The 14,619-nt window shown below is 37.9% G+C and overlaps 1 protein-coding gene across 4 annotated transcripts in view; it reads left to right on the top strand.

Moving 5' to 3' along the window:
• KIAA1107 (KIAA1107 ortholog) overlaps positions 1-14,619 on the top strand; it is a 93,669-nt gene that overhangs the window by 43,304 nt on the left and 35,746 nt on the right. For 3 of the 4 annotated variants that reach the window (XM_027536529.1, XM_027536527.1, XM_027536526.1), the window contains 2 exons: positions 10,396-10,476; positions 11,838-11,934. In XM_027536529.1, coding sequence (XP_027392330.1) covers positions 10,396-10,476; positions 11,838-11,934 — 178 coding nt within the window. Of the gene's footprint in view, positions 1-8,084; positions 8,103-10,395; positions 10,477-11,837; positions 11,935-14,619 lie in introns of those variants that run through there. The other variant, XM_027536530.1, reaches the window with a different exon arrangement.

Below are 14,619 nucleotides of genomic sequence, written 5' to 3'. Positions count from 1 at the left end.
GGGGCCAGAGAGGGGAAAGGAAGGTGGAGGGAGAGAGCTCACTCTCTGGTGTTTCTTATAAGGACACTAATCCTATCAGATTGGCTAGGGCCCTACCCTTATTACCTCATTTAACCTTAATTATTTCCTTAGAGAGCTTCCCTGGTTGTTCAGATGGTAAAGAGTCTGCCTGCAATGCAGGAGACTGGGTTTGATCCCTGGGTCTGGAAGATCCCCTGGAGAAGGGAATGGCTACGCACTCCAGTATTCTTGCCTGTAAAATCCCATGGACAGTGGAGCCTCGTGGGCTATGGTCCTTGGTATTGTGAAGAATTGGACACAACTGAGCGACTAACACACACACACACACATTTCCTTAGAAGCCCTATTTCCATATTGGGGTTAGGGCTCCAATATGTGAATTTAGGTGTATGGGGGAACACGGATTTTCAGTCTGTGATAGGTAATTTCTTTATTAAAGAATAATTTGGATAGGTGTGGATTTCAGTGACCTATGATAGTGCATTGGTGAATCTACACAATTGGTGCAGTTTATATCAACTGCTGAGACAGTTATTAAGAGATGAACTACCTCCTTACATGTGAAATGGAATATTTTTTGGTCACAGATGATCACTGTGAGAATCCAGAATGTACAGTAGTGGGGAGGGCTTTTTCAGTAGGAAAACTGCCTGGGAGTTCTGAGGGAGAATTCCCGGCTTTCATCATTCTCACTGTGGATGGTTCCTCAACTGGGTCAGTCTTGGCTAGAAGCTTTGATGTGGAATGGTGGTAGTGATGATTCCGTAACAGTGGATGTGTGAAAAATATTGATAAACTCTCACTGTTTTTCACACTAGTCTATAATCTTGAGCCTTGTAGGTTACAGCTGTCTGGTTTCCTTACTAACTAAAATCAATCCCCAAATGCCTCTCATTTGTAATTTCTCACTCTATTGAAAAATGGAAAAATGGAAAATTAAAACATTATTTTTAAGAATATGTTATATGTTTTTATCTCTTTTCATGTTTCATTTATTTAATAGAAATGAGACATATGCAGAAGAACCTAAACCTCTTTTCTTTCATACCACGGTTTCTAGAGAGTTATGCTTTAGTTATATCACCTACTGTTTTGATCTGGCAACCACCAGGTAGTTCTTGATTATGGAAGATTTTATATGCCAAGCAAATAGTTTATTAGCCTGTGGGTAAAAAGAATGTGTAGTTGAGTCAGTCAGTGAAATTTTATCATCACTGTTGAAAAACCCTGTTGAAAAACAGCCTGAAAAAATATGTTTCCTGCCAAAAAGATTTCTTCCTTTATGGTGAATTTAAAATATCTGCTGAATATTGGAAGAGAAATAATGCTTGCAGAGGCCAGAATTTCTGTAAGTGTGTCAATTCTAGAGGTAATCATCATTCTAGTGTATTTTGGAAATGTGTCCAGGGATTATGTTTCAGGTGTTTTAGATATCTTTTATAAAAACTATCTACTCTCATTAGAGGTGAAGTCACTAAAAATTTAAATGGAGAGGTAACCATGTGATTCTGTGTGGTGAGATAAATGTCAAAAGAAGTGTATGATTATTGGACCTTATTTGACAGCAGGGGAAACATAGCTTTGATTCTATGGACCTTTGTTAGCAAAGTAGTGTCTCTGCTTTTTAATATGCTGTCTAGGTTGGTCATAACTTTCTTCCAAGAAGCAAGCATCTTTTAATTTAATGGCTGCAGTCACCATCTGCAGTGATTCTGGAGCCCAAGAAAATAAAGTCTGTCACTATTTCCATTTTTTTCCCATCTATTTGCCATGGAGTGATGGGACTAGATGCCATGATCTTAGTTTTTTGAATGTTGAGTTTTATACCAGCTTTTTCACTCTCCTCTTTCACCTTCATCAAAAGACTCTTTAGTTCCTCTTACTCTCTGCCACAAGGGTGGGTTCATCTGCATATCTGAGGTGATTCATATTTCTCCCAGAAATCTTGATTCTAGCTTGTGCTTCACCCAGCCCAACATTTCACATAATGTACTCTGCATATAAGTTAAATAAGCAGGGTGACAATATACAGCCTTGACGTACTCCTTTCCCAATTTGGAACCAGTCTGTTGTTCCATATCTGGTTCTGTTGTTACTTCTTGACCTGCATACAGGTTTCGCAGTGGGCAGGTCAAGTGGTCTGGTATTCCTATCTCTTGAAGAATTTTCCACAGTTTGTTGTGATCTATACAGTCAAAGGCTTTAGCGCAGTCAATGAAGCAGAAGTAGATGTTTTTCTGGAATTCTTTAGTTTTTTTCTATGATCCATTGGATTTTGGCAATTTGACCTCTGATTCCTCTGCCTTTTCTAAATCCAGCTTGTACATCTAAAAGTTCACAGTTCACATACTGTTGAAGCCTGGCTCGAAGGATTTTGAGCATTACTTTGCTAGCATGTGAGATGAATGCCAATTGTGTGGTAGTTTGAACATTCTTTGGCATTGCCCTTCTTTGGGATTGGAATGAAAACTGACCTTTTCCAGTCCTGTGGCCACTGCTGAGTTTTCCAAATTTGCTGGCATATTGAGTGCAGCCCTTTCACAGCATCATCTTTTAGGATTTGAAATAGCTCAGCTGGAATTCCATCACCTCCACTAGCTTTGTTCATAGTGATGCTTCCTAAGGCTCACTTGACTTCCCTTTCCAGGATGTGTGGCTCTAGGAGAGTGATCACACAATTGTGCGTATCTGGGTTTTGAAGATCTTTTTTGTATAGTTCTTCTGTGTATTCTTGCCACCTCTCCTTAATATCTTCTGCTTCTGTTAGGTCCATACCATTTCTATCTTTATTGTGCCCATATTTTCATGAAATGTTTCCTTGGTATCACTGATTTTCTTCAAGAAATCTCTACTCCTTCCTGTTCTACTGTTTTCCTCTATTTCTTTGCATTGTTCATTTAAAAAGACTTTCTTATCGCCTTTCTATTCTCTGGAACTCTGCATTCAGATGGGTATATCTTTCCTTTTTTCCCTTGCCTTTCACTTCTCTTCTTTTCTCACCTATTTGTAAGGCCTCCTCTGCTGCTGCTGCTGCTAAGTCGCTTCAGTCGTGTCCGACTCTGTACGACCCCATAGACAACAGCCCACCAGGCTTCTCTGTCCACAGGATTCTCTAGGCAAGAATTCTGGAGTGGGTTGCTGTTTGCTTCTCCACAGACAACCATTTTGTCTATTAGCATTTCCTTTTCTTGGGGATGGTTTTGATCACCGCCTCCTATACAGTGTTACGAACTTCCATCCCCTTCAGGCACTCTGTCTATCAGATCTAGTCCCCTCTTGTATTACATATCAAATTGACTGTGTCAAATTACCACCTAAAATGTTATTAGTGTCATGGTGTATAAAGCTGTCAGAAGGTTAAAGCATATTTAGGAATTTTACTGTTTTAAAAAATCACATCTTTTAAGAATTTTTATAATGTAACAAAGTAATCTATAAAACAAATTGCCTTTTCACATTAACTTGTAAACCTGAGTAGATGTTTCAAGGGGTAGTGTCGTATAGTAAAAAGATCATGGACTCTGGTGTCCTTATAGGAAGTCCTACATCCAGGCCCAAACTGTTACATGACTTTGGGACATTGCTTACCTTCCCTGAGGTTGTTGAAAGGAAAAACTTGGCATAGTGTTTGGTGTATAGTCTGTAGTGCTGATTATTATTTACCTTTTTTTCTTTCCCTAAATGGTGCTGTGCTCATTTTTCTAGAGAGTAAAGTGTTCAAGTGAGCACCATTTCCAGGACTAGGACAGCAACACCTGCTTTGCTTGGTCAGTAACCTCTTTTGGAACTGTGCCACTGTTGCATATCTGTAGGATGTTTTCTGCAATAGATTAAAATTGAAATCTTATCTGTCCTTACGGAAAAGAACCAATTGGTTTTTGGTTCTTTTTTGAGTTGGTAGCTCAAAGATGTAATGCATGTGACATTTTAAAATGAGACAGCCTTCAATAAATTAAGGTAGGAATAGTGGAATCCTATTATCCTAGTTTTAGGGCTTCCCAGGTGGCGTAATGGTAAAGAATCTGCCTGTCAATGCAGGAGATGCAAGAGACATGACTTCGATCCCTGTATCAGGAAGATCCTCTGGAGAAGTAAATGGCAACTGGCTCCAGTATTGTTGCCTGGAATCCCATGGAACCTGGTGGGCTATAGGCCACAAAGAGTGGGACATGACTGACCAACTGAGCACACACGTTTAATCCTAGTTCTACCCATGTCCCAGAGTTGGAAGGTGGGAGGATAAAGCTGAAAGGAAGTTCCCCTGGTTGGCAAGGGGACGTTTTCCACATCCAGTACTGGAAGTTGAACAGCCAATATTTCCATAAAGAAACCCCACGTGTTTCCATTTTATGTAAACAGAAGTCTTCCGGTGGTGGCTTGAGACTTTAGAGTATAAATTTGGATTTTTTCATCTTCCTTCAGAGACTCCTGGCTTGCTCTGAACCTTCAGGATGACCTTTTCAAATGTAAATCAGGTCATATTTCTCTTCTGGTCAAAATTCTTCAATGCCTTCTCATCACAAATTAGAATTAAACCCAAATCTTTATCATAAGCTATAAGAACCTGTATGATCTGACCCATAAGATTCTCCCAGACTTCCCCACCTAAAGGAGCTACAGCCCAACTCTCCAGTTACTTTTTTCTATGTTATTCTGTTAGATTGTCTTCACTTTTCACTGTTAAAATTATCTTCGTATATTTGTTGACATGGGCTTCCCTGGTGGCTCAGACAGTAAAGAATCTGCCTGCAATACATGAGACCTGGGTTCGGCCCCTGGGTTGGGAAGATCCCCTGGAGGACAGCATGGCAACCCACTCCAGTATTCTTGCCTGGAGAATTCCATGGACAGAGGAGCTTGGTGGGCTACAGTCCATGTGGTCACAAAGAGTCCAACTTGACTCTTGAGTGACTAAGCACACACATTTGTTGACATTTATTGTCCATGTCCTCTCTCTAGAATGTAAGGTCCAGAATAGCGCCTATCATTCAATAAATATTGAATGTAAATGAATGATGAATGAGTGAATGAGGCCCTATGTTACCTTAGCCCACATATGTAGAAACCTAAAACTTTAGGAAGCACATATATAGCATAGAGGTTTTAGACTGGGTACATGTTATCTCTGAGCCTAGTGCTCTGTCCTCTCATGGTCTTTTATTTTTTCTAACTGTTGAGTGTATGTAATATTTTCATCTCCTATAGGATTTTATTCTGATTTGCCTAGAGGGTCCCATGGACGGAGGAGCCTGGAAGGCTGCAGTCCATGGGCTTGCTGGGGGTAGGGCACGACTGAGCGATTTCGCGTTCACTTTTCACTTTCATGCACTGGAGAAGGAAATGGCAACCCACTCCAGTGTTCTTGCCTGGAGAATCCCAGGGACAGAGGAGCCTAGTGGGCTGCCGCCTATGGGGTTGCATAGAGTCGGACACGACTGAAGCGACACAGCAGCAGCAGCAGCAGCAGCAGTGCTTTAAATCTTTCCATTTATTTAAACTGTGGGTTATTGCAGTAATTTGTTTTTTGGCAAGTCAGTTGATCATGTCTTTATAAATACTTTTCATAAAAATACAGATGACTTATAATAATGAGGCTGCAGTTTAATAAAACAGCTGTCAAGACAGCAGGAAAACAGTTTCTTGCTGTTTTTATAGCTATCATATATATTGATATATAAGCTCAAATGTCCAGATTTTGCTGTTTATTTTAATAAAAGTTTTATTTCTACCTAGTCATTATTTTCCTTTGCTTAAATATGTCAAGTCTTAGAAGAAACTATTCTTATAACATAAATATTCAATCCTCATTAACACTAATAAGAATGGCTCTTGAAATTTCAAGGAAAAGTGCATGGAATGTAACTATTATGCTACTGTTTTATATGAACAGACTACAGATAATACAGCATAATTATACTGAGATCAACTCTTGTCATATCCATGTATATAAATGAGCATATTTAGAGATTTGACTTTTTTCTAAATATTAAAGAAGAGATATGGAGTTTTGAATCAGCAGAAACCATTGTATAAGCCATACAATGTTAGCCATTGTATAAGCCAGTAAATATATATTAAGTAAACTAAAAAATATTTATATGTTTTCAACTCAATATTCTTTCTGAAGGTTCAGGAGATGCTTGTAACTACCCTAATAAGCCATTCATTAAATATTCATTAAACATTTATTGAGCATATTTTATTTAAGGCCAAAGAATCAAAGCAAACACCTTTCTGAGTCCTACCCTGTGGAACTCCCTTTCTTTTCTTCTTGCCTTTCTCCTTGTCTCCCTTTAGCAGACATTAGATACTGTGCTTAACAAACTGTGAATGTCTTATCAGCACTGTCCCCAGCCTGCTTCCATGCAGAGCTCCAGTATTATGCAGGGAAAGGAAATTTTGATCCTGGGGATATTGAATCAATGCTGACATTTGCTTCTACTAGAGATGCAAGGGTAAATAAGACACAAATCCTGCCCACACAGAATTCAGTTTAGAAGGAGAAACAAATATGTAAACAAAGATATTATAAATCAGTTTGATAAATGTGATAATGAAAGTGTGTGTGTGTGTGGGGGGGTGTATTATACTGCTTAAGAGCCCAGGCATTGGAGTATGGATTTAAATTCCAAATTCCAATGCAGTTTGCCTGGATTTAAATTCCAGTGCATCACTAGCCATTTGATGTTGGGCAATTAATTTTTTTCCCAGCACCCACCTCCATGAGCAAGTTACTTAATTTCAGGTTTTTCATTTGTAAGATGAGACTAATAATAATAACCTCCCATTGAGTTGTTACGATTAAATGAGCTAATTGCATTGAAAATGCTTATTAGCTCAGTGACTAAATCATAATAAATGCTCAATAAATGTTAGTTATTATTTATGTTTAACGTTCAGTGATTTCCTTTTTTCCCCCCCCTTGGGAGTGTTAAGGAAACAATCAGAGGTAAAGAGCCACGTGTCTTGTATCTAAAAGATGAAATAAATAGAGAGGGAGAGAATTTTAAGCAGAGTGAACAGTATGTGATAAGGAACGGATGTATAAGGAACTGTAAGTCGTTCAGGTATAGGAAATGGTAGTTTGCTTATCCTGGAATAGCTGCTAGAGAAACCAGAGATCATATAATAAAGAACATTCTGTGCCAAGCTAAGGAATTTGGGCTTTTTTTCCTAGGTCCTATGGAGAATTGCTAAAGGGTTTTAGAAGTCAGGGACTGTATCAGATTTACATTTTAGCAAAGTCACTCTGATTGCAATGTGTGAAATGGGATGTGAGGAGGTAATTTCAGGCAAGAAGCCCTCAGAGTACTATGATGAAGTATAGTACAGATGAAAGAAACTGAGAGGCTAAACTAGGGCAATAAAAGGGGGAAATATATAGCAAAAGGGCTTCCCTGGTGGCTCAATGGTAAAGAATCTGCCTGCCAATGCAGGAGACAAGGGTTTGATTCCTGGGTTGGAAGATCCCCTAGAGAAGGAAATAGCAACCTACTCCAGTATTCTTAGGTGGCTCATCGATTAAGAATCTGCCTGCAATGCAGGAGCCACAGGAGTCCTGGGTGCCAACCCTGAGTCAGGAAGATCCCCTGGAGGAGGGCATGACAATCCACTCCAGTATTCTTGCCAGAAGATCCCTTAGACAGAGGAGCCTGGCAGGCTACAGTCCATAGGGTCTCAAAGAGTCAGACATGACTGAAGTGACTTAGCACACACCAGTGTTCTTGCCTGGGAAATCCAATGGACAAGGTACAGACCGTGGATCACAAGAGTCAGACACGACTTAGTGACTAAACAACGACAGCAACAGATGGCAGAGGCTGAATTAAAAAACATTTGAAGGTATAAAATGATAGGATATAATGAGAGAGAGGATTAAGATGAACCTCCAGCTCTGACTTAGGCAGACTTATTCTTCAGTCTTCTTTTTGTTATTTCTGTTTTGTTCATAGCACTGTTACAGGACTCCTTGCATTTGTCCAACCTTCTATTCCTCTGTACCAAGAAGAGTGAATTACCTAGTAACCACTGGGCATTGGTCAGGGCGAACTCTGACCTGAGGGTTAATTTGATGATGAGAGGTAATTTGATTTCTTTTCTCCTTTCTTCTCTGCTGAATCTGTGGAAAGAGGTGATGTAAAGAAGGGTATCTGTTATCCATCTTAGCTATCTATTGGAGTTCTGAGGGGGGCCCAATAAATAGTATACTTTCTTCCTGCTCACAATAAGACAAAAGAATCAGCAGGTGAAATTAGAAAACATTTCCTTAATTTTTGATAAGGCAGTAAAATGTGATTTTACGCAAAAGCCAAAGTTGATTTGCTTGCTATGTCTACTCTAAGACAGCCCACTTGAGAGAAAGTCTGAATCTGGATAGCAGTACGCTTCTCTCTCACCACCTCTTACTGCTGGTTCAGCAGCGAAAAAAGGAGAAAAGAAATCAGTTTACCTCTCATCTAGAAAGCTGAGCACCAAAAATTGATGCTTTTGAACCATGGTGTTGGAGAAGACTCTTGAGAGTCCCTTGGACTGCAAGGAGATAAAACCAGTCAATCCTAAAAGAAATCAATCCTGAATATTCATTAGAAGGGCTGATGCTGAAGCTCCAATACTTTGGCCACCTGATGAGAAGAGTCAACTCATTAGAAAAGATCCTGATGCTGGGAAAGACTGAAGGCAGGAGGAGAAGGGCATGATGAAGGAGGAGATGGTTGGATGGCATCACCGACTCAATAGACATGAGTTTGAGCAAGCCCTAGGAAATAGTGAAAAACAGGGAAGCCTGGGATGCTGCAAGCCAAGGGTTGCAAAGAGTTGGACACTACTAAGCAAATGAACAACAACACGTTCCTCATGATCAACAACCAGTGGTTGTTGTCCACCAATCAGATAATTAATCTTCCTTGATACAGAGGAATAGGGGAGGGCCAAGATGCAAGAAGTCCTGTAACAGTGCTATGAACAAAATATAAGAGTAATAAAAGACTGAATCTGGGGTGCTTGGGAGAAGTCACGAGAGTCTGAGATCTAGTAGTCCATGAAACATAAAGATTATCACTTCAGACTACTTCTTTAAGTTATGTCTTTTAAATCTGTAATATGAGGATGTTGGCAGAGCTAGAGCTGCTGGATAGGTATTACAAATTAAGAAATATGTATGCACAGCAAGAATCTTTCTAGTGAATGGAGTAGTTGTCCATCCCAGGCTTTAAGCAAAATGAGAGGCCATTTTTCAAAGATGCTGAAGAGGATTTCTTAAGGAGCCAGAGATTGAACTATGACCTCTAAAGTCCTTTCTAACTTTGTCTATCATGGAAGATGCCCAACAAAGAATTAATTATTTTATCATATACTAATCACCCTTATGGCAGAAAGTGAAGAGGAACTAAAAAGCCTCTTGATGAAAGTGAAAGAAGAGAGTGAAAAAGTTGGCTTAAAGTTCAACATTCAGAAAATTAAGATCATGGCATCTGGTCCCATCACTTCATGGCAAATAGATGGGGAAACAGTGGAAACAGTGTCAGACTTTATTTTTGGGGGCTCCAGAATCACTGCAGATGGTGATTGCAGCCATGAAATTAAAAGACACTTACTCTTTGGAAGGAAACTTATGACCAACCTAGAGAGCATATTAAAAAGCAGAGACATTATTTTGCCAACAAAGGTCCGTCTAGTCAAGGCTGTGGTTTTTCCAGTGGTCATGTATGGATGTGAGAGTTGGACTGTGAAGAAAGCTGAGGGCCGAAGAATTAATGCTTTTGAACTGTGGTGCTGGAGAAGACTCTTGGGAGTCCCTTGGACTGCAAGGAGATCCAACCAGTCCATTCTAAAGGAAACCAGTCCTGGGTGTTCATTGGAAGGACTGATGCTGAGGCTGAAACTCCAGTACTTTGGCCACCTCATGTGAAGAGTTGACTCATTGGAAAAGACCCTGTTGCTGGGAGGGATTGGGGGCAGGAGGAGAAGGGGATGACAGAGGATGAGATGGCTGGATGGCATCACCGACTCGATGCACATGAGTTTGGGTGAACTCCAGGAGTTGGTGATGGACAGGGAGGCCTGGCATGCTGCAATTCATGGGGTCGCAAAGAGTCGGACACGACTGAGTGACTGAGCTGAACTGAACTGAATAACATTTTACAATATATAAAAACCCATGGCTGCAGTTATAACTTCATTTTTTTTTTTTTATAACTTCATTTTTAAATTAATGGCATACCTCCTGGATGTTATTTGAAAATTGTATTCTTCGGATAAAAATGAGATTAGAACTTTATCTTGACTGAAAATTTATGGGAAAATAGAATGTATCATTGATATCAGTTAAACCTTAATTATTTCTGGATTTGAGTTTAGTTTTCTTTTATTTTTCAGTATAAGCCATGTAGAAATGAATGTTATGATGCACTTTATATACGGAGGAACTTTGGACTTTCCAGTCAAAGCTAATGTTGGGTAGGTATTATTTTTTAATGATTTTAAATATAAAAATATTGATATTTTGTGGCTTCTGCTTTATTGAGCTTTGTTTAAAAGTGTCAGTGAAGTAGAAGTTTCATTTTTATTATTTTGCTGAATGTTGTACATATTTTGGCAATATCTAAAAACAGTAAGTCACCTTATTTAGAAGAAAAGATGATCTAGCATCTTTTAGATAAGATTAAGATTAGATAGATTAAGATAAGATAGATAGATTAAGATAAGAATAAGATTAAGAAAAGTCTTTATTAGACTTAAATAGAAGGAAATGGCCACCCACTCCAGAATTCTTGCCTGGAGAATCCCGTGGACAGAGGAGCCTGGCAGGCTACAGTCCATGGCGTCCCAAAGAGTCGAACACGACTAAGTGACTAATTGCTGCTGTGTTTGAAAAACTTAATATTTGTTTTGGAAAATAAATGACAGATTTTATAAAGTTAATTGAACTTTAGTCAAATTTGGAATTTTATAAATTTTTTTGCTACTTTATTTTTAAATTTTAGGATGTCAAAAGAAAAAAACCCAAAAGTAATTTGAGAATATAGGCATCCTAAAGATCAACAATGGTATGGTTCTTTAGTACTCTATGGCGACATGCCATCATCTAAGCTGCTGAAATCCTAAATACATCTTGCTCGTCTAATTTTCGGGATGTTCTCTCCTTTTATTGCTATTCTAACATCACACAAATGAAGGCTGCTCTTTTAATTTTAAATATTTATTAGTTCTTTTAGTTATAAACTGAATGAATATGATTTGAGGGTGAAAGTATCCTGAGTCACAGGGATTAAATACTGGAAACCCGTATGAAACTTTATCATGGAATTGAGACTTGTAGGTTTCCTGAGTACCTAGTGTATGTGTGGGTGCTTAGAAATACTTGCCAATTGAAAGAAGCAACAGAAGCCCTCTGAGTCATTGGATGCCACCTCTAATCTCATGGTACTCTGTAGGCATTTTCAATATGATAAACATCAATTAGTTGCCCTCCTCCTAAATTTTTATTTATTGTGAAGAGTTGTAACTTTTATAGCCTTTGAAGCAGTTTCCTGGGCCTTGTTGTATATATCACTGAGAATATGAGGGGAAGTTGTAAAACATCTCCAAATTTACTTTGTGTTATTCTCCACAATTCAAATCAAGTTACAGTGCTTTCAACTTTTGACCTATGTTCTTCTTATAACCTGTAAAGAGTACTATGTAGGGCAGAAAGTTAGAATTAAAATAGTTAAGATTATTATTTTCTCTAAACAAACTATTTATCATTAAGAAATTATTGTGTATTATGCCTTGGTATTTAAATTGAAGAATTAACAGTGCATCTATTTTTATTTTAGTCAGATACTCAATATGGCTGATATGTATGGACTAGAAGGATTAAAAGAAGTAGCAATCTATATTTTAAGAAGAGATTACTGTAATTTCTTTCAGAAGGTAATTATTGAGTCTCAGAAATCTTTTACCTAATACCTAAAGTAATCTATGATTACCTCCTAGATTCTTAACTCTGTTAGTATTGTCGTTTTAGCTAATGGTAACTCTACTGAGAAATAACTCTTAGGATGTGCTTGTAGAAAACAGAAATCAATTCAGATCATTTTAAATAAGATAAAACTGAGGTAGGGGTTTACTGAAAGGATATGGCAATATCCTATATAATTCAAAAGTGGAGTACACAGTTGGAACTCTGTTAGTTAGGGTTTGGAACTGAGAGAAAGGAAGCTGGCAACTAGGGTTACTTTCTCCATTTATCAAAGGGCACCACAGTGCTTCATCAGTTTTTTCCCCTGAAGGAAAACTCCTCCTTCCTACCACTTCTCTTTATAGCATGTACTTGGAGTGGGATATAGTTCTCTTCTACTTCTCCAGGTGCTATATGAATACTGACTTTCTAATTTTAGTTTATGCAAACTTAAATTTGTTGTCTAAAGAAAGGTATTGTACTATTTATTTCAAAGCCATTTGTGCATTGTTTTAATTTTCTCTTATTTTTAATTTTCTTATTTATGCTTTTCTTTGTAAACAATGGTCATGTATTATGTTTATAATCATCAAAAAACAAGTATTAAAAGGATTGTTTACATAAATAGTCCCCTCTTATTGGATACTTGAACCAACAATATGCATTGTAATGAGGTAATTTTAATAATTTTAAGCATATTTAAATTTAGATTTTTATGTTGGGTAGGACTTTTCCTATCTCTTTATAAGTTGTATCTGAGGTATCACCCCATGGGTTAAAACAGAGGCATAAACTGGGTCTACCACCACTACCAACCCTTCCTGTTTTACTGAGAAACGGTTAAACTCCTCAGGTAACCTTTATCAAGCCTTTAATCAGTTACCGTTCATTCCAGCTTTTATAAGGAAGGGAACTAGAAGAAGGGGCATAGTCTGTGGTATCCTCAGCACTGTAGAAAGTAAAGAATCCTAGTAAAAAGACTTTTCCTTCTCTTTCATCTTTTTTCCTCATCTTCCCTGCCAAGTGAAAGTTAGCAGGGAGATCCAAGACTATCCCAGATAAACATTAAAGATAGGGATATTTGCAATGAGGATATAGTGTCCTCTCAGCCCTGAGATGGACATCTACCATGGACATCTATATAACCGGACCACTCTGGGATTTCTATCAAAGAAGAAAATACTAAGGGATTTCTTGGAAGAGCCTAGAGTATATCTCAGGAACCAGTGAGAATATACTTGAATATGGAGATTTCTAAAAGGAGGAGGAGGCTTGCTGGAGAAGCCAGTACTACCCTGGTAACTAGAGACAGTAGTTATTGTCATAGACAGAAAAAAAATAAAAGTCCATTCCATACCCCAAGTATACACGGTATGCAAGAAAAGAAAAGGACCTTAGTGGTTCAGTGAAGATTAGAAGAGGCTGATACAGGGTCAAATAACACTGTGTCCCATGTAGGGAGGCATTGAGCATCATGAATCCTAGAAGGTTCCTTCGTCCACCGAGAGGCTGGGGAGAACTTCAGTCTGTCACTTAATGAGCCACCACATTAGCAAAGGCCACCAACATCTGGATTAGAGCGTTCAAGGACATCTTCCTATTACCCTGCTGGTCACTGGTTAGTTACTTAAAGTGACCATACCCAACCACAGCCCTATTCCAAAGGAGTTAGACCCACTAAATGGCAGAGCAAGGGATCATGCTCTATTTGCATTCCAGATCTCCCCAACTAGAAGTGTAGTCAGTGATGGGGAACAAAAGATTTAAATTAAGTGTGAAATAGGTGTTTGATTTTAAATACCAAAAGTAACCAGAAGGTACTAGAATGCACCTGTAATCATTAAAGGATGGAAAAAAAGTGAAATTGACACAGCTTGGTTGATAGCACTAACTGGGAATAAAAAGTTTGATGTTAGTATCTGCTTTAAACTGAGATTCCTCAATAAACCAATTACATGAAACATTTTAAGACCAATCTCTATTATGGATTGTCCTTGGACCATTGCTTCTACTTTTTAGTATGTTCAAGAGTAGACATAGGTTACGTGCAGCTTCCTATATTTTACTTTAAAAATTCCACTTAATTTTAAAAAATACAACATATTTGTTGTCATTAAAATAACAGAAGGTGAAATTCTTTTGAATTATCAACATGGTGTTTTGTTGAAAACTTTTTTATTCTATTTTAATATAGTCTATATTACTGTAGTAACAGATATTTAAGAGCAAACTTTTTATTGATCTGATCTTGAAATTGTTTGCTTTACTACCTTGACACTATATATTTTAATAAATATATATTTTTGAATATATAATTTTTAACTTCTAGATGTCAATGATACAGTTTCTTGGCAGTGACTTAAATACAGTAAATCTATAATAGCTCATCCCACAGTAATATATGTTGGGGTATTATGTGGTGGTGAATTGGCCCCAGAACTCTTGGCAAGCTAGCTTCAGTCATTTCATTAACGTCATAATCTTGCCATTATTCAACTAAATTGTAGAACTTCATTTATATGATTATAGTGGGTTTTACATTACATGCTATTTGCCACTGATTTACATATATATTTTAGGTTATGATTTAAATAGATGTCCTCCCAAATTTTATATGCAGGTTTTGAAAATGACTATAAGACCTGTTATCCTATTAT

The sequence above is a fragment of the Bos indicus x Bos taurus genome, chromosome 3, assembly GCF_003369695.1.
Source record: "Bos indicus x Bos taurus breed Angus x Brahman F1 hybrid chromosome 3, Bos_hybrid_MaternalHap_v2.0, whole genome shotgun sequence".
In the NCBI taxonomy this organism is placed as follows: domain Eukaryota; kingdom Metazoa; phylum Chordata; class Mammalia; order Artiodactyla; family Bovidae; genus Bos; species Bos indicus x Bos taurus.
This window is presented reverse-complemented; position numbering and strand designations above follow the sequence as displayed.